General features: G+C 42.7%; 1 protein-coding gene across 1 annotated transcript in view; it reads left to right on the top strand.

The window, feature by feature from the left end:
- The window catches only part of ZNF281 (zinc finger protein 281), a 42,183-nt gene extending 26,398 nt beyond the window's left edge, over positions 1-15,785 (top strand). The window contains exons 2-6 of the mRNA XM_089674480.1: positions 405-530; positions 7,781-7,901; positions 9,019-9,102; positions 11,034-11,152; positions 13,251-15,785. Coding sequence (XP_089530606.1) covers positions 405-530; positions 7,781-7,901; positions 9,019-9,102; positions 11,034-11,152; positions 13,251-15,047 — 2,247 coding nt within the window. The 3' untranslated portion in view covers positions 15,048-15,785. The remainder of the gene's footprint in view (positions 1-404; positions 531-7,780; positions 7,902-9,018; positions 9,103-11,033; positions 11,153-13,250) is intronic.
- Positions 15,786-20,328: the final 4,543 nt, after the last annotated feature.

The raw sequence follows: 20,328 nt of genomic DNA on the forward strand, positions 1-20,328 counted from the left end.
TCAAACAAGTCGCACAACTTTGGGGTGCGGCAGTGTAAACTGAGCCTTATGGGAAATGGTTTCTGTTGAGAGAAATTTTGTCTTGGCCACTTTTTTCCCTTATATCCCCCCCATTGTGTGTAACTCATCTAACATCCTTTGATCCTTGTTGGGGGCCATTCAGAAAATTGTTGGTAATCAGTTTTATCACTTTACTGAAAATGTATAATTGTATCTCAGAGGACTGATTAAAAAAAATGCCAATAATTCACATGCATTGTATAGAAATGGCTTAATTTCAGCCAGTGTGAGCTTTTGAATTTCTCCCTTTATTTTCTTTAAATCCGAAAAGTAGTGTTCAATGTACATAGGAAAGTAGGGTCTGTAAGAAAGTTGAAGCTTATCGTCCACCTGTTTTCTCACAGCTGTTCTTAAGAACTGAAAGAAATGGCTTCGATCCAAAACAAACTCCATCCATGAAGAAGACCAGGCGTCCAAGCTCAGAAGCTCAGGAAGCAAAATCCAAACGCAGGCGGAGTGACTCCTCTAAAGTAAGAGCATTTCTGTGCTCAGGGGGATTCTATGTTTTGTGTCTTCTGCTACTGTGGTCATTGCAAATGTCCCGTTCTCAGGCTTCTAACAGAACTCCAGGCAAATAGAATTGCAGCGTTTCAAATATATTCCACAAATATATCCAATTCAAAAGTCATCTGGTAATGGTACCCACCCATCTAGGGACTACTGGAGTAAATGGTTGGTAAAAAGTTTTGCTTCCTTAGCCACATTCTCTTCCCAAGCCTACTCATTGGATAACAAAGGAGCAGCACATGAATGAGATTCTGTGATTTCCCCTCCTATTATCCCTGTACTGTGTTGGACTGCTACACTTTGCAAATCAATAAAAACCCATTTTGGCTCAGACTGCTGACCCTCCCTTTCCCAGTTTTAGAGCTGCTGTATAGGGGATTACGGAAGCTATTATAGAGAAATATATAAGCCATTCATACATGCTGTCTGTATTTAAACTGCATTACATATATAACTGGATTAAGGGCTGTTATTTGCCTGGCATTCCGATTTAAAGCTCAGCTTTACAGTTTTGACCATATCTTCATTCTTTTAGTCATTTTTATTCTTTCTCTTGGCCTTTTTTCATCATTCTGTATTCTGCCCACATTTTAAGTTTTTGTGGATGAGATAGATGATTTGTATTACAGACGTTCATAGATGTGTATAACTAAATGGATGTTAATTGTAACCATATGGTATCTGCTGGACCAGTGTACAGCTCGTTCCACTCTTTGACTACAGGAAGAAATCCAAATAGATTGTGAATAGTCCCACCGACTATACAGCAAAATCTGAGAATGTTAGGTACAAAACTGGGAAAAGCATGATAAAAGTATTTAATGTAAGATCAGGTATTTATACAGATGATTTATGGAAAAATATGAGCAGTATCCATTCATTTTTTTTTCTGGAAAAAAATCCCCTCTTTACTTGTTCTGATCATCGCTGTCACCAGGAATGAAGGTGAGGGTAAATCCAAAATTCTGAGATGCCACCAGTACTGGGATGGAGGTATACAGCAAAATCTGAGAATGTTATTTACTAAACTAGGAAAAGCATGATAAAGTATTTAATGTAAGATCAGATATTTATACAGGTGATTTATGGAAAAATGTATGGGCAGTATCCATTAATTTTTTTCTGGAAAAAATCCCCTCTCTACTTGTTCTGATCATCACTGTCACCAGAAATGAAGTTGAGGGTAAATCCAAAATTCTGAGATGCCACCAGTACAGGGATGGAGGTGAAATCTTCCAATGGGGACATTTGTCCCTATAACTACTGTACAAGAGGAAATTTTCACATTGCACCGATCTTCTCAATTCCTGTCTACAGCATAGGAAGCAACAAGAAATTTCCTGAAGCTTACTTAAACCCCTGTAAAAAGTATATATTTTCTTAAAGCGGAGACCCTAGAGATTACAGAGGTGGTAGTTGCAATTTTTAATATCACATGAATAGACATGTTTATCCAATGCAAATTTTTGGAAAAATACAGTAAAGTTATTAATGCACAAAAGTACAGTATATTGCCCAATTTTTTTAGTAAAACACAAAAGATGAGGTTGCAAGGGCAATCTGATACGCAGCGTATTGAAAATTGTGCATGCCCATGAAACGGCGACAAACTTTAGTGCCCAAAATTGTCCATAGCTGAGACTTTAGCCTTTACAGGTTATCAAACCACGACTGATGGCCTGTTAGAAATTGCTAATCCGACATCATGCTAGTGTCATTTTGTTTGTAGGTTCGCCCACCATATATGCTTATGTGTCTTGGTGGGGTCTTGACCTTTTTTTTATTTACTTTTATTCCATTTTGTTGTTATTGCATAGATCAGTGTTTTTCAACCTTTTTCAGTCAAGGCACCCTTTAAAATTAGGGACAGTCCCGAGGAACCCTTTTAAAATTCTGGACAGTCTTGAGGCACCCCATTCTAAAATGGGGTGCCTCAAGGTTGTCCATAATTTTAAAAGGGCACCCCATTCCAAAATGTGAAAGACTATTCTGATAGTGTTCTATAACGCAGCAATATCCACAAACGTAGGACACCCAACCTTCGAGGTGATTTATTGTTCCAACGCAAATACAATTTTGCACACTGGTACTGACTAGTATTCCAGTGTTTCTCTTCTCCCTCAGTTTTTGTCCATCACTGAGCTAATATGACCCCAGGACTCATGGAGAGGGGCAGGGGAGGGTCAAACTAGGATGCTGTGCAGGCACCTGACATCCTCTTTATTAAATGATGTCATTGGTTGTCAGGATGCCGGTGGCTAGGTCATAATGATGCACAAACCTGTGGTTTTGTGTAACTAAAAAGCTGGCTTGTATATAAGTTTTGGGCAATTTTTAGACATTTTGCCAGGGTACCACTGATAAAACCTCAAGGCAGCCCAGGGTGCCTGGGAACCCTAGTTGAGAAAGGCTGGCATAGAGGACCAATGGTCTATTTCACCAAAGCCCATTCCCTGCTTTACAAATTTAAACACAGTCCTGGCCTGTCAGCCGCCGGGGTTTTATTTTTTTCTTCTATTTTTTTTATTTTGTTGCAGTGGGTGAGAATACTGTTCGAAGCATGGCTGCTTGATTGTGACAGCTTTGGTACTGTGAAGCAGGGCAGTAAAATTAACTCTGGAAATAGTTATCAGGATCTCATTTGCTTCCTTACGTCTGTATACACCCTACTGCTTTATGATTTAGGAAGGTCCCTTTACATTTCTTTACACCTGTCTATCACTTCCATGTGGGTAAGCATAGAAACCTTACATCTAGCCCTAGGGCTCATTTACACTTGCTTCAGCTTTAACATGTTTAAGAGCCTAGCGCTTCAACATGCTTTTTTTAATGTGTTTTAGATACTTCTGTGATGCTACGATGATACTTTTTTGAAGCTTTACTGAAGCTTGCAAAATGCAGTCGGTGTTGTTGATTTTTTTTTAAATTTGTTTTAAATGGGCACAACAGAACCCCAGCTCAGTAGTATGCCCACTCAGCAGTTTCCCAGCTCAGTACCACTGTTCAGATCCCCAGCTCATTGGTAGCCTTGTTTCAGCCGCTCCACCAGCTCATTGGTAGCCTTGTTTCAGCCGCTCCCCAGCTCATTGGTAGCCTTGTTTCAGCCGCTCCCCAGCTCATTGGTAGCCTTGTTTCAGCCGCTCCCCAGCTCATTGGTAGCCTTGTTTCAGCCGCTCTCCAGCTCATTGGTAGCCTTGTTTCAGCCGCTCCCCAGCTCATTGGTAGCCTTGTTTCAGCCGCTCCCCAGCTCATTGGTAGCCTTGTTTCAGCCGCTCCCCAGCTCATTGGTAGCCTTGTTTCAGCCGCTCCCCAGCTCATTGGTAGCCTTGTTTCAGCCGCTCCCCAGCTCATTGGTAGCCTTGTTTCAGCCGCTCCCCAGCTCATTGGTAGCCTTGTTTCAGCCGCTCCCCAGCTCATTGGTAGCCTTGTTTCAGCCGCTCCCCAGCTCATTGGTAGCCTTGTTTCAGCCGCTCCCCAGCTCATTGGTAGCCTTGTTTCAGCCGCTCCCCAGCTCATTGGTAGCCTTGTTTCAGCCGCTCCCTGGTAGCCTTGTTTCAGCCGCTCCCTGGTAGCCTTGTTTCAGCCGCTCATTGGTAGCCTTGTTTCAGCCGCTCATTGGTAGCCTTGTTTCAGCCGCTCATTGGTAGCCTTGTTTCAGCCGCTCATTGGTAGCCTTGTTTCAGCCGCTCATTGGTAGCCTTGTTTCAGCCGCTCATTGGTAGCCTTGTTTCAGCCGCTCATTGGTAGCCTTGTTTCAGCCGCTCATTGGTAGCCTTGTTTCAGCCGCTCATTGGTAGCCTTGTTTCAGCCGCTCATTGGTAGCCTTGTTTCAGCCGCTCATTGGTAGCCTTGTTTCAGCCGCTCATTGGTAGCCTTGTTTCAGCAGCTCATTGGTAGCCTTGTTTCAGCAGCTCATTGGTAGCCTTGTTTCAGCAGCTCCCCGGTACCCTTGTTTCAGCAGCTCCCCGGTACCCTTGTTTCAGCAGCTCCCCGGTACCCTTGTTTCAGCAGCTCCCCGGTACCCTTGTTTCAGCAGCTCCCCAGCTCAGTAGTAACCTTCAGCTCTGTTGATCCTCTGGTTTGCTTATCCTACTCTCTGGTCCCCACTCACATCCTGCTCTATTGCGCTCAGGTTGGGCACCTCGTGATGTTTCTCTTGCTCCAGTTTCCCAGCTCTGCTGATCCTCCTGCCGCTCAGTCCTCTCTCTCCGTTTCCCGCTCACCTTCTGCTATAGCGTTCCCTTGTTGTACACCATGTGTGCCGTCTGCTGGTTGCTCTGCTCCGGTCCAGACCTTGCTCACCTTCCTGCTCATCCTCGCTGCACACCAGATGTGACGTCTGCACCATAGTTCCAGAATATATACACATGATTCGGAAGTGACGTCTTTCTGATTCGCTTATTGGTTTCCCACTACATCCTGGGATATCCCATACCTGCAGTAAAAGCCTCTCAAAAGCTGCAGGTGCTGTTAGCAAAGTTTGACACAGTCTTCTATGGAGGCTTTGGAGACACTTTGAAGCACCAAGACAGCAAAATGGGGTGTAATTTTTTAAGCAAAGCAAACACAATGTATAAACAGGATTGTAAGCTTACTATTTTATTTAGTGACAAGCGGTTTGATTAACATTCCAAGTGCTTTAAAAGAGTTTCCAATGCCATGTTTTGGGGCAAGTGTAAAGGAGCCCTTACAGGACATCTAGAAATATGGGATAAAGTACGTGTAGCTTTTTTTTTTTTTTTTTTCCCATGGGGAAGTGGTAGGTGTTATGAAATGTAAAGTGATACTACCACTTAAAGGTCAGTCCACAACTGTCTTCATTTAGCTCTAAACACAGGATTAAGTCATTTTTACAGTTTGCACATCGCCGAGTGACATTTGAGCATTCTCTAAAGAGCAGTCTGAAAGCTTTAATGCCCTGTACAAACATAATGAAAGTTAAAAATGCCATACACATAGTTGATTATTTTGCTGTCATAATGTAAAATCTCAGTTTCCCCAGAAAAGATGAAACCCAGCAAAGTGAACCCGTGAAGATAGAAATGCATTTGTTGCCTTTTTAACTTGTTTGAAATTTTTTGGATTCTGGGGTATCTTTCTGGGTTGAGGCTTTTCAATTTTTTTTTTTTTTTTTTGAACATGTGAAAGGCTAAATTCACCTTTTTGAACGTTACACCCGTATTTATTTATTTATTCCAGGTACTTATATAGCACTGTCAGTTTACACAGCGCTTTACATATCTATTGTACATTCACATCAGTCCCTAACTCTCAAGGGGTGTACAATCTAAGGTCCCTAACTCACATTCATACATACTAGGGCCAATTTAGACAGGAGCCAATTAACCTACCAGCATGTGTTTTGGAGTACCTGGCGGAAACCCTTGCAGGCACAGAGAGAACATGCAAACTCCAGGCAGGTGGTGCCATGGCTGGGATTTGAACCAGCGTCGTTAGTATTACCATTTACCCACTGTGCTGTAACATGTTCAGCATGCACCTCCTCTCCCCTCGATCCTCCCCTTCCCTGTGCCAGTGGGCAGGGGATCTTCTCCCCGCTCCCACTATCACAATTTGAAAGCTGTGCAGCCTCGTGTGGATCCACCTACATGGCCGCGTCATTTACTCAGCGTTTCCTGTAAATGAATAGAGTACAAATACTGTCAGTTGTTGCAGCTTGTAGTTCTTAATGAATTGTGAGAGTGCTGGTGAGCGCGCTCATAGTTCATTGATCTTCCTGCTTTCAAGTAGCTGCCTGCCTATGGGGCTTGCTGGAGGCACAGGCAGACTGCTCTCCTGGGAGCCTGCAAGAACCTGACATTGCACCCACGATCTGCTGATCGCAGGTGCAATGCTCTGCAGGCTCCTTAGAAAAACAAATAATGCCCTTTACCTTTTTTTTTTTTTTTTTTTTTTTAATGCACTTCATCCTGAACCTGCGTAAGCTGCAGTGCAGCTCAGAATTCAAGCATTTGTGTGGCTGCAACAAGCAGCCCTTCCACATTTTATATAATGCTTGCATTCTGAGCTGCACTTCAGCTTTTTCAAAATCGTACACAATAATGCTTTTATGAACTACACTCAGCACTGCAGAGGAGGTGGCAGTTGTGCATTCTGGCCACCCTTGTATTGGGATTGTCAGTTGTCCATTGTCAGAAGAATTGAACACAGTCTTGCCTGTGGTATCACCCATGGCCTCCCCGCTGCTGATCTTTTCCTTATCACTTACTGACCATGCTTTATTCCAGTCTGCGTCTGTGTGGAGCCTGAAATCTTAGTAGAGGAGTAGGGTTTTGCTTCCTAATGTCAGAGATGCCATGCTGTTGACTGGTAATCTGATGACTGATGGGAAAATATTCAAGCAGCAGCATATGAGATGTAGAATAAATGAATCAAAAGCAGGGTGATGCTTTCTGGAGCAGCAGAGTAGCAGTACCACTAAATCTCACTTTATATCCAAGACTTGCAGTCAGAGGTGTACAGTGGCTTAGATCTCACACTGTAGGTATACAGATAAGAGGTTCAAGACACAGGAGGTGTAATGCCATTTTTTTTTTTTTTCTCCCCCCAGGTACTTCTATAGCGCCGTCAATTTACACAGCGCTTTTCATACATATGTTGTACATTCACATCAGTCCCAAACCCTCAAGGGGCGTACAATCTAAGGTTCCTAACTCACATTCATACATACACATACTAGGGCCAATTTAGACAGGATCCAATTAACCTGCTAGCATGTGTTTGGAGTGTGGGAGTAACTGGAGGAAACCCACGCAGGCACAGGGAGAACATGCAAACTCCAAGCAGGTGGTGCTGTGGTTGGGATTCGAACCAACGACCCGAGTACTGCCAGGAGGAAGTGCTAACCACTTAGCCGCTGTGCTGCCCATACTTGTTAAACAAATAGCATTGCTAAGATGTTCCTTTACAGTCTGGCAAGTCTTTTTTCACTTTTAGGTTCATAACGTTCTGGGGTAGGTAGATTAGAAATACAGATCCTTTTCCTACATTTTGGTAATTTTCAATTAGTTTCCTCTAAGCTGTCTTGCCAGATTCTAGGTTTGTTGTCCCCTGATCCGGTAATGCAGTTGTGCTGATATACTGTGGTGTTTACAAGCCGTGTTTGTGTATCCTAACTGCATGCTTCCCTACTTTCAGTTTTCACTTGTATGGATCCATTCTTGTTTCTGATTGTGTTCCTTTTTTCGTGCAGTCATTAGGTGATGGTGAAGCTGCTAATCTGTCTCCAAATCAGAAACCTCATATATGTGAACATTGCAGTGCTGCTTTTAGGAGTTCCTATCATCTACGCAGGCATGTGCTCATACACACAGGTATGTTAATTGCCGTTTTAAGCTGCTTCAAATGATGACATACAAAGAGATCTTAGACATCTGTGGCTGCTTGTCTAGCCATGTTACTTTTTGTTTGTCCCTTTATATCATTTGTTAAAATGAAACTCCAATAATTAAAAGAAAAAAGGAAGCTATAAAATAATTGATTGTATTAAATAATGCTAGAAGAGTAATCTCATCTCATACCTCCTGCCAACCAGGCAATGTACTCATCTACACATGCATGAGATCGTGCTGTGCTCATAGATTGGTCCCACAGTCTCCTGTCTCCTGGGACATGTTATGTGTCCCGGAGGTGGAGGGCAGGGAGTGTTGGGGCAAATGTCCACAATTCTCACCTAAGTGAGAATTGTGGGAGCGGGTATCTCCTGAAAAGGTCAGTGACTCTTCAGTTTTTGATGGAAGGTCCGCTTGAGATTTGTGTGTTTACTCATATAAACAGAAATAACATGTTTTATCTGTCGTTCTATAATACAGGACGACGGGCAGACATTTACATAAGCCGGGCCTATTGGTGTTTGGTGCATAGCCCACCTTCCCCAGGCTTGTACGCTTACCCATTCATAATTCTCCCGGTCTCTGAACTCACAAGGGTTTAGATACCTAGAGGTCTGGGCAGCAAAGGCTGCGAAGGGAGGACATTGCTTGCGTCTCAAATGACATGACCAGAAGACCAGGAAGTCTGGAACGACTTATAGTCTTGGTACTGATATGTGCTGTACAAAATCTAGTGTAGAGGAGATGTGCTGTTTTCCTTGAGTCTAGAACACGGGTGATGTGGAAAAATGTATTCCATTTAAGGAATGGGGCTTCGAAAGCAATATAGGATTTACTATTGATGTCTTATCTTTAACATAGCAAAAAAATGAAGTAAACGAGCGCTGGGTAAATGAACAAATATATAAACGAAAAAGCTGCTCGCATAAAAGGTAAACCTCTGAAAGCTCCTCATAAAATATATAATAAAAAATAAAAGCGCTGGATATTTTATATTTTTATCTTTAACATAAATTACTGATTTTTAAAAGGTTGAATAATGGATACAAACAGTAAAAGTTATTCCGGACACAACTTCCTTTTGCTTTCTTGTTTGTAGGTGAAAGGCCATTTCAGTGCAGTCAATGCAATATGAGCTTCATTCAGAAGTATTTGCTACAAAGACATGAAAAAATACACAGTGGTATGTATATAACAGGTTTGCAGGTGTTACTTGTTGGAACAATTGCAGTATCACTTAAATGGAAACAAGATTTGACACCCCAGCCTACACATATCAAAAGAATTCCAGTAAACTTCATTTTATACTCATTGCTTTCATCCTGGAGATGTTAAAGAACACATTTCCTGTCTTTTTCTTTGGAATACACATTTCTCTAAAGGAAAGAAATGTCTTTTCTACCCCTTGTGACTCAGCCTTTTAGCATAAACAGGGAAACCTCTTTATTGAGACTTGCTTTTCAGCTGGTGTGAATTGTGTCCATTACACAGTTATTTTTTCTGTGATTTATGCACATACATGTATTATACTAAGCTTTCCTTGTGCAAAACTTGAGTTGTATTCTAAAGAAAATCTATGCTACGATTAACCACTTCAAGTCCGGACACTTTCACCTCCTTCCTGTCCAGGCCAATTTTCAGCTTTCAGCGCTATCTCACTTTGACAAGTGTGCGGTCATGCAACACTGTACCCATATGAATTTTTTAGCATTTTTTTGAGACAGATAAAACTTTATTTTGGTGGTATTTATTCACCACTGGGATTTTTATTTTTTTTGCTATATAAATGAAAAAATCCAAAGATTTTGGAAAAAAAAATGTTTTTAGAATATTTTGCAAAAAAATAATCTTTCTTGGACAAAATTTATTCCGTTATCTTTTTAGCAAAAAAATAAATAATTTTTAGTTATAAACTAATTTAGGTTGTCTAATTTTTTTTATTTTTTTTAAATTTGTTTTTAAATACTGTCACTACTGTATGAAGATTGTTTTTTTTTTTTTTTTTTTTTTTTTTTTTACACTGATTGCTTTTACAGCCTTTATGAGTGTAAAAGCAATCATTTCTCCTTCTCTCTGGCTGCATTCTTGAGAAATACTGTGAGAGCTGTGATTGGTCACAGCTTGTCACTTGGTACAAGGCTGTTGTGAATAGCCTTGTACCATGTGACCTCTGTGATCATTCACAGATTTTACACGTAGTAAGCAATGATGTCAGAAGTGACATCTTGCTTTCTACTCTGCATGTGATCACTGATTGGCCAATCAGTGATCACATGATCGGGACCTCACACAGAGGTCCTGTACAACAATCGGTGTTCCACTGTGTCCGGAGGACACAGCGGGCACTGGATTGCGGTGCTGCACGCTCCCAGGGAGCGCGCACAAGCAGGGGGCGGGGGGGAGGCCGTTTATAAACAGCCACCTACCCCTGCACTGCCACTGTGCGGCCGTTTATATACATGGCCTGGATGGGAAGTGGTTAAGAAAAAAAAAAATTGCAGGTAAAAAGTGCATTTACTGTTTGTTTTTTTTTAGATCAGATCACCGGTGCCATGCAGGACTCCTGCAAACTTGTCAGTGTATCTGCTTGCCTGTACATCCTAATGAACTACCACAACGCTCAACAGTGCTGTGGTAGTTCATTGAGAACTTCAAGCAGACCGCTTCAAAGGCTGTTGGGACTTGTAGTTCATTCACAGAACTCTGTGAATGAATGTTCTGGCCGTGTGGGAAGAGCCCTGCATGGCTGCGCTGTTTCAAAAAGTGACAGCTAGTATGGTGAAATTCTCCCTGTACTGATGTAACAGCAAGAGAAGGCAGCAGCTTCGGCAGTGGGAACATGTTGCATGGTCCCAAAGGTGAACTTATTCTTTAATCGGTACGTTTGTTAAATTTTAAAAGTCACAGATTTGGAAAAGAATGTAGCAAGTGATGCCGCTTTTATTTCACCATGTTGGTGCAGAATCTTGCTGCCTTTTTAGTGTTCGCTTTGATATTGCCACTTTTATGAACTAGCGAAGAGAAAATGTGGGATTTTGGGTGCCTAGACTGAACCGTGTTGACCTAAAACCAATTATAACTTGAAATTTGCTTATTTGATTTTTCTTCCCCTAGGCGAAAAACCTTTTAACTGTGACCAGTGCAACATGAAGTTTATTCAGAAGTATCACATGGAGAGACACAAGAGGACTCATAGTGGGGAAAAGCCATATAAGTGTGACACATGTCTGCAGGTACAAATTTTATTGTATGCCATAGATTAGTGGAAAATTCTGGATGTGTAAACTGAGCTGCATGTGTTTAGAATTTTCCAGCTAATATTTTTCTCATGTTGGCCTAGTGCAGTGGTGGGCAACCTTTTTTTTTCAACTGAGCCAAATCTCGCCAAAACCACGATTGAAATTTATTTTGAGAGCCACATTTTTAAAACTGAAAATACATCCCCCATATAGTAACTCATCCCCCATATAGTAATTCATCCCCCATATAGTAATTCATCCCCCCTATAGTAATTCATCCCCGCTATAGTAATTCATTCCCCATATTGTGTCAATTCACTTACCTTTGCTCCGCGCGTTCCTCTCGCTGTGTTCCCGCGCCGTTCCGGTCTTCAGGGCGGACTGTGAGAGGAGAGGAGTTCGTCAGGCTGCCCCGCCTACATCCTGACAGCCAATGTTTGCCACGCTCCGCGGGCCGGATTAAAAGGTCCGCAGGGCCGTAGTTTGCCCATTGCTGGGCTAGCTGCAGAGTCCTGACTTTTGGGGCGGCCGCCCGAGAGGAGGGAGGGGAGCGGGCACCCGGCACACAGAAGAGCCGCATTAGAGTGTGTAAAGAGCCGCATGTGGCTCGCGAGCCGCGGCTTGCCGACCACTGGCCTAGTGACCTCCTGATGTGCCAGTGCAAATGGCAACCTGCTCATTTCCATAGACATGATACTCTGGTATTTTAAGAGGTTACTCAGGTACTTGGCAATGCATCATGTGGGTAGGTGCAGGGCGCATGCATATACCATTACCAGAAAACAGAAGAGAATGCCGAGGGTGGTACTGAATAGAAATATAGTTGTGTGAGTAGTATGGCCTGAGAGTTTATTCTGTTTTTGCTTGCACAGTCCATTTGCCACAGATTTTAACCTGGTCCTGCTGACGTGGCGCATATACGTGGCCTCTTGGTGGGTGGACTTTAACCTCTTCATGTCGGCAGTCCGCAAATAATCGGCCATGCGGCGGCTGGGCCTTGACGTCGAGAGGTCGCATATTTGCTTACCATTTGTAAACAAACGTGCTGAGAGCCCGCGGCCTGGGTGCTCCCAACACGTGTCTGCGTCCCACGGAAAGGTCTCAATCTCTCCTTGCGATTGGGACCTTTCTAATCATCTGACTGCCATGACGGCCAATCACGGTGGTCAAATGACCCTGAACCCTGCCCTGCCTCCCAGAAACTCCTTAAAGGCACCAGTGTGAAGGGGTTAAGGCTGAGAGGCCACCTATATGCAGCCCTATGTAAACACTCCTCTGTGCTGAAAGTGCACACCCTGCACGTTCCCAGCACAGACACCAGCAGGAACCGGAAAGCTCCCGATGCATACTAGCAATCGGAAGCTTTACAATCATGTAAACGTTGTGGTTAGCAATCACGTGACCCAAATGCCCGCCTCCAGATGGGCGAGAGACTCATTGAACGTAAACCAACTCTGAAGCTAGAATAAATACTTCAAAATATGGTCTCCTTTTAAATGAAAGACACAGTAGTTACCTGTCAAGCTGCACCACTGATCTTCGCTCTCTTGAAGGAGGTATGTAGTCTGAAAAATCATCAGTATTCAAACTCAGTCATGTCAAATGCCTTGTTCCCTGATGTGCTTTGGGGTTCCTTCGGCTGGCCCCTACATCAGTACAAGACATAATAGTGACAGGCCAGATCACTGAGGGAAGCAGGGGACAAGGCACCCAAGAGCATGTTGTATGCAGAAGATTTTTCTCTCCTCAAGAGGGTGAACATCTACGGCTTGGATGGGAGGAGATAAGTATTTTCTTTACATTTAGAATTGATTCCCAACTTCACAAAATCGTAGTAGACATTTGTATGGGATTTTCATTTTGTGTAGAATTTCTGTAAACATGTAAAGAATATTATGAATTCAACAATATTTGCATACCTCCCTCTGTGCCCATTTGCTTTGGGTAAATTATGTTTTAATGTTCCTATCATGTATTGGCTCAGTGAATGATTTTTGGATCGTTTCCTTTTTTTTATATTTTGGTGTGTTTGTTGTTTTTTTCTTTCTATTTGATCACTCCCTAATTTACTTTGCCATTTGTGTTTTGACAGTACTTTTCAAGAACAGATAGGTTGTTGAAGCACAAAAGGACATGTGGCGAATCCATAAACAAAGGACCCTTGGATCCTGGGTCATCACACCCAAGTTTGGATCATTTATCTGGTAACTTTGATTTATCTCAGGGAAGTTCACATTTTTCTGGTCGAAAAAAAGCAAAGTCCAGAAATGGCTCCTCACACAAGGACCTTAAATCAGGCAGCAAGTTGAGCGAGGCACACCTGGCTGCTGGCATTGACATTCAGACTTATGCAGTGAACGTTCCAATTGTGTCTTCCGGTAATGGCCCATCCAGCACTGGTTTGGATCTGGATGCCAAGGTGCCAAAATTGTTGTTTAAGAAGGCGGGCCGGAAGCAAGCAGAAAAGAATGACCTCTCCTTGGATTCCCAATCAGCAAATATGGCCATGCATAAACTTTCAGATAAGGCAAATGGTCCTCTAGATATGGTGAGCACTACCAATGTAGACACCATGAATCTTCTTCACACGGCAGGTAACAAAGGTTCTACTAGTAGCAATTATGACGATGCAATGCAGTTCCTGAAGAAAAGAAGATATCTACAGTCCACTGGCAGCAACAATGCCTATGCTGTGAATGTAGGGCATATGGGGGCACAACAGTCTGTCATTCAGTCTGCAGTTTCCAGTGTTATGGAAGGGGACGGCCCACTAACTCTTATTGATTCCCATGCCTTGAATGTCGAAATAAAGAACTGCCATGATAAATCCGTCATTCCTGATGAGGTGCTTCAGAGTATCTTGGATCACTACACTCATAAATCGGTCGGACACCCTGATGTGTCATTCAGCATAGGCGAACAACATGTAGAACTGCAAACGGCGAACGATAATGATTTGGTCCAGGAGGAACACGTCTGCTCAGATTCTCAGTCCACACCAAATGATAAGGCCAGTATGTTTCAAGAGTATTCAAAATACCTTCAGCAAGCTTTGGAAAGAACAAGCCATACGTCGTCATTCCCTTTGGGTCCGAGTTTACAGTTTGTTAGCCTCTCTTCATCTCTACCCAGCCCTTCTCTCTTTTCCGACAAACATATATACACTACATCTCCTCTTGATTGTGGCTTTAGTCAGTCTGTCACATCAGTATTGCCGTCCACTTTACCAAAGTCGAACTTTGGCATGGTGGTTGGCCCCCAGACTGGCTTTTCCTTATCTCTGGAGACAGCGCAGCAGCAGTTGGCGCAGCAGCAATTGACGGCACAGCAGCAGTTGTCGGCGCAGCAGCATTTGACGGCACAACAGCACTTGTCGGCGCAGCAGCATTTGACAGCACAACAGCACTTGTCGGCGCAGCAGCAGTTGGCGCAGCAGCAGTTGACGGCACAACAGCAGTTGTCGGCGCAGCAGCAGTTGACTCCTTCGCAAGAGTTAGCTGATCAAATCGACACACAGAAACCATTAGACACCTCCTCCAGCTACCAGATCTCATCTCAGGAATTGAATGGGCGGAAAGATCAGCAAAAGAGCCTGGAGACACCTTCGGGCTATCACCTTCAACCTCAGGATTTGGCCAGTTCCTTAGAACAGCAGAAAGACATGAATCAGCAGCCGTGCCAGATCGAGAACTTTGCACAAGCGTTTGGTTCTCAGTTTAAACCTGGCAGCCGGGTGCCAATTTCATATAACACTAGCACTGATGGGGGAGTGGATCACAGGTTGAGGACTTCAACTCCAGAATTCTCAGGGTACACAACTTTGCTATCTGATGTAACCGAAGCAGGTAGCACACGTGTGAAGACTTCAAATAGTCAAAGTTTCAGGTGAGGATTTAAGTTGCCCCCCTCCCCCCCCAACGTTTTGAGGTCTTTTAAAACATGGTGTATTTTTTGTTTGGATAACACTGCCATCAAAATGTTTCTACACAATCGTTAATAAGAATTATGTAATCTATGCCCTGTCAATGCAATTTTTTTTTTCTTTTTACTCTAAAGTGTTGTGATAGTTCAGATTGTACCTAATTTTTAAACTGAAATTAGTTAGTTTGGGGGGGAGGGTGCGTGAACAGGGTAGCCAAACCTAATTTGGGAGATCACTGCTCAGTAGTCAGTTTGATTTCTTGATTACGAAATCCAGAAGGACAAAAAGAAAGATGCCCATTGTATCAATTTTTGAAAATACAGTTAACGAATTTAAAAAAAAAAAAAAATTTTGGACTCAGGAATGGAATTTTGAGCTGAAGGCACATAAATATATGAAGATTTCCTTTTAAACCATGACATTTTGTGTTTTCACTCGTCCCAGCGACATATTGTCTTCAAAGTAGGTCACGTCTGTAGCCTGTATTCCGTCATATATTTAATATTCTTGGCAATAGCTTTAAATTAACAAAACGTAAAATTTACTATCAAGATTTTTTGACAAATTTATGTATGTACAGTGTTCTTTTTATTATTTTTTTTTTTTTTCCTTTTGATATACCTCATTTTTACTGTTCATGCAGCATTCAGGAACATGTATTTTGCAATATCTTTCAAAAATAAAAAAGAAAAAGTTGTGTTCAAATGATTTTATAGGGGTGTATAGACAGCAGTGCCGTTGACTGGTATACATGCCGTTTTTCTGTTCTATTCTATTGCCTATGTAAAAAAAAAACAAACCTATTATTGGCTCAGTCGTATAGTAGTGATCATGTGTGTATCTTTCTGAGGATGGATTCTTCGAAGTGTAAATGGAGTTAAATGAGCCACGGTGATTGGCAGATTCCCATGAAATGCTAAAATTCTATTTTTTTTTTCTTCAATGTATCAATAGTTACTACCATAGACTGGTATCCTAATTGGGCTCAGTCGCAATTACGAGTTGTGTATACAGACCTTATCTCGCCATCCCCCCCTCTTCTCCATTTAGTATTCAACTTCCTTCTATTAAGTCATCACTGCATATACTGTACAGTGATCCAGTAACAATTGTGGCTGTTGGGGCCTGTGCCCGACAGACCTTGAGCTGGTGTTGATTGCTTCCGTTTGGCATCAGATTGAGGAGCTTCTGAGATCAATCAGAATGCAATGACTGTTGCAATTGACCTGCTTCAAGTGTGTTTTGCATTCTCATAGACGTGTATGGGAATGCTAAATATACCGGATGTAAACAAAAGCCCTTTGACACAGGACCTTTTAGTAATTTTTCTTTTACAGGGAGTCTGCACTAATTGCAAGGCAGTAAGAAGTGTTCTTTTGCTCTACGTTTTTTTTTGATGCTGACGCATGAAACCTGACAGGTATATTCGCTGAAATGATTGGTGACCATTGAGCAGTGCAGATCTACAAGGAACGGAACTAGGTACACATGTGGATGCTTGGGTCTGCACGAATAACTCCTAAGGATTCGTTCAGATGGTGCTGGCACATGTACTGCATGCAGGCTGCCGGCTGCCTTTGTTTTGACGTCTGCATCCACTCCAAGCTGCCTATGGAAGGGGATACAGCGGCTGCACGGAGACAGCCGCATGTCAAAATTGACAGCCATTGCAGGAGTGTCTCGTCACACCTGAACGAAACTAAAAATATTACTGACACTCCTTGAGGCCTCATACAGTATAAAATTAGTAAAAGGATTTTTTTTTTTTTTAGTTTCAAAAGCGCTATATGCCTGGCTGTGTACCGGCCCACTGGATTCAGTACTCTTGAGTCGCAGATCAGGTGCAAGTATGCAGACTAGTAGCCGACATCCTCTGCCTTTATCGCATGCCTGTACTAGAATAGCTACTGAAAGTATTGAAGCCAGAGGCATCCAGGCAGTTAGCATTTTCAGGTTAGCAGCGGTTGTTTTCTTTTGTGGGACAATTCCCTAGAAAGCAGGATGATTCTATAAAGGACTGCTGAAAATAATTTACTGTACAATGGTGTCAAGAAAGATTTCACACTGACTCGGCAAATGTTTTAATGTAACAGGCCGAGCTGCCAGGCGGTGTGATTTTTTTTTGGGGAGTTGAACTTTTTTGACTACTGGCTCGAACTTTGAGCAGAAGTCTTTAATTGCCTAAATCTGTTAATAAACAACAGCGTAAGACTGTTCATTCGCTAAAAAAGACATGCTGTGCAAGATTTGCAGCTGATCTTCATGTAATTGTCTAATGCTCAAAACTGAAGGGAGCTGCCCTTTAAGTCTTATTTGGATGAAACGATTTGTTGAGATGTGACGTTAAGGTGACCAATCCGTTTTCCCTGTCATGTAGCACTGAAATCCTGTTTGTTGATGTATATGAGTAGTGTGACATACGTAAAATTTGCTGCCTGATGGGTCATATAAATGCAAGTAAAGAGAGGGTGCAAGTGGAGCTTGTATGTATGCAGCTGTTCCCCATGCAGCTTTGATGTCTCAGAAATGCTTTATGTCCCGTGTGTGTTGTCTGTAGTTCGGTGTTTTTTTTGTTTTTATTTTTTTTAATAATGTGTGGAGAGCAGAAACTTTTTATAGGGCTTTTTTCCTGGCTGATTCAAACTGCAAGCCGACAAGGCAACGTAGCACACACGCAAGGTTAGTTCTTGGCCTCACCTTGGCCTCAGGACCAGTATTTTATAGAATAACAGTTAAATGAACCTAAAACAAAACACAGGTTAAATCAGAAGGAAAAAGCTATGTGTGGATTTGTATATGTGAGTGTTAGGTCTAACAGTGTGGATTTTTCAGTGCCTGTGAACACAGCGGTGTCAGTGCTTAGAAGCACTTTGGTCTTCTGTTGGTGACACAGCACAGTGCAAGTCATCACTGAGCATGTGCGGTTCAGGCTAGCTAACTCCCAAGGATGTGAACCAAATGCTGTAAATGTGAAGGAGATTTAAAAGATTGAGGAGCTTGCCAGAGTGGGATTCTGTGTAGGCCGTACTTTCCATTTGTGCCATCCATTTTTGTTCTGATACCACTGTCGGCTTTTTGTTACCCTAAAATTGCCAAAAGTATCAAGCAGGCTGTGTTTGGTTGTGTTAAATGTTAAAGCAATACTAAAGGTTCATTGTTATTTTAAAAAAAAACGTTATACTTCTACTATGTGCAGTGGTTTTACACAGAGCAGCCTGTATCCTCCTCTTTTCGGTTCTCTTGCCAGCGCTCCTGGTTCCTCCTTTTCTGTCAGGTGCCCCCACAGCAAGCAGCTTGCTATGGGGGCACCCGAGCAGGCATGTTCGCAAGCCGCTGCTCCGTGTGTCTACTCACACATGGAGCCGCATCTTGGCCCGCCCCTTCTCATTGGCTGACTGGCTGTGATTGATAGCAGCAGGAGCCAATTAGCTTTTACAACCACTTTAAAGAGTTACTAAATCCAGGTCCCTATCTCCACTATATCCGGTACCCCACAGCACATGGAAATGCAGTTTTTTTAGTAAATATAAAGTGCTAAATACCTTTTCTCATCAGCAGTATAGAGCAGTCTTGTGATTTTTATCAGTTCAAAAAGAAAGTAAAAGCGATCGCTGTAAATCAGAAGAGCAGCCAATGCACCAAAGGATACCAAACAACCTTTCAAAACATGAATATATATAGGGTGCGGCGCTCAAGCAATAATCAATACATCAAAGATATAAATAAAACATGAATTGTATAAAATACATAAAGTGACTTGTGACAAGGTGCCAACATATAAAGTGACCTCAGTGATATCATGTATTCCGTCACTGTAGGAGTGACTCGTGGTGAACAAGGTTGATGGAATAGCCAGGGAGCACACAGAGTGGAGTGCCCGGGGAGGATCGGTATCCTGCACACAGTCATCAACAACCCACAGAGCCATAGTTCAAATGTGGGTATAGGAGATCGGATTATCTCCAGCAATAGGTGCTCCGTTCAAACCAGATGGTGAGGTGTCCGGTATATATCATAAGGCTGTGCACTCACCAGATGCACAGATAATCTGCACATGTAGAGACAATGCTCTTGTAGGGCACGCTCCAGGCTCCCGTATAAATCTGGTCTGGTCAGGTGTTCCCCTCACTGCTCTCCTCTGCTGGCAATATGGCCTCACTTCCTCCTCAATACGGCTCTGTGGGTTGTTGATGACTGTGTGCAGGATACCGATCCTCCCCGAGCACTCCACTCTGTGTGCTCCCTGGCTATTCCATCATCCTTGTTCACCACGAGTCACTCCTACAGTGACGGAATACATGATATCACTGAGGTCACTTTATATGTTGGCACCTTGTCACAAGTCACTTTATGTATTTTATATAATTCATGTTTTATTTATATCTTTGATGTATTGATTATTGCTTGAGCGCTGCACCCTATATATAGTCATGATTTTTATCAGTGTCTGGCCGAGCACTGGTTAAAGCTTGTAGTTTTCATTCTCTGACTGTCCTATGGGACTGTATGACCCTTGACCCTCTGTCTGGACAGTGCTGATTCACCATGTGCTGATCACATGGGGGAAAAAAAAACTCTAGCAGTACATACCAACCTGAGCATGTGCAGAGTGCCTGCTACGGCTCTGTACAATCAGCGGATGGATTGGGGACTGTGGAAGAAGATTAAACCGACTTTTTACACAATGTGGAGGATTAACCCCTTAGGCTCCACACAGAGTATAACGAGCACACTTTACTGCATATACAGACTGATTTTGCTGTTGTGGGTTTAGTAACACTTTAACATGCAGTCTGGCACTCTAGTTTTTTAAGATCGCGCCTTGATTTAAGTTATGTTTTTACGGTTTTAATGATCTTTACTGGCCATAGCTTACTAATGGGGGGACCTCTTTCCATGTGGCCCTCTTTACACCCAGATTTAAATCGCAGCCTACTTTGTGTTCATGTCACAGCAAAAACCAAAATAGATGAGCACAGGCACTGGCCAATAATTCTTGTGATCCTTTTAGGTCTCCAGTGAGATCTTATGTTGCCAATCCAGATGAGGAACTTTCAGATTTGTTCCCTAGTCTAAATGCAAAACATTGAGAACCCTTTGACAAGGTTTTTCATAGTCGCCTTTTGCAAGTAGTTTGAGCCAATAACTCGCATACCTAAAAGCCGGTCATGGATCGAATCTTGGCCAGACTGTACCCAAGTCGATCTTTTCGGCCTGTTGGATTTTTAGAATTTGATTACTGCCTGTG

Source organism: Staurois parvus, unplaced genomic scaffold (genome assembly GCF_062004578.1).
Source record: "Staurois parvus isolate SC_StPar_1 unplaced genomic scaffold, SC_StPar_1.0 ptg000151l, whole genome shotgun sequence".
NCBI classification, from domain to species: domain Eukaryota; kingdom Metazoa; phylum Chordata; class Amphibia; order Anura; family Ranidae; genus Staurois; species Staurois parvus.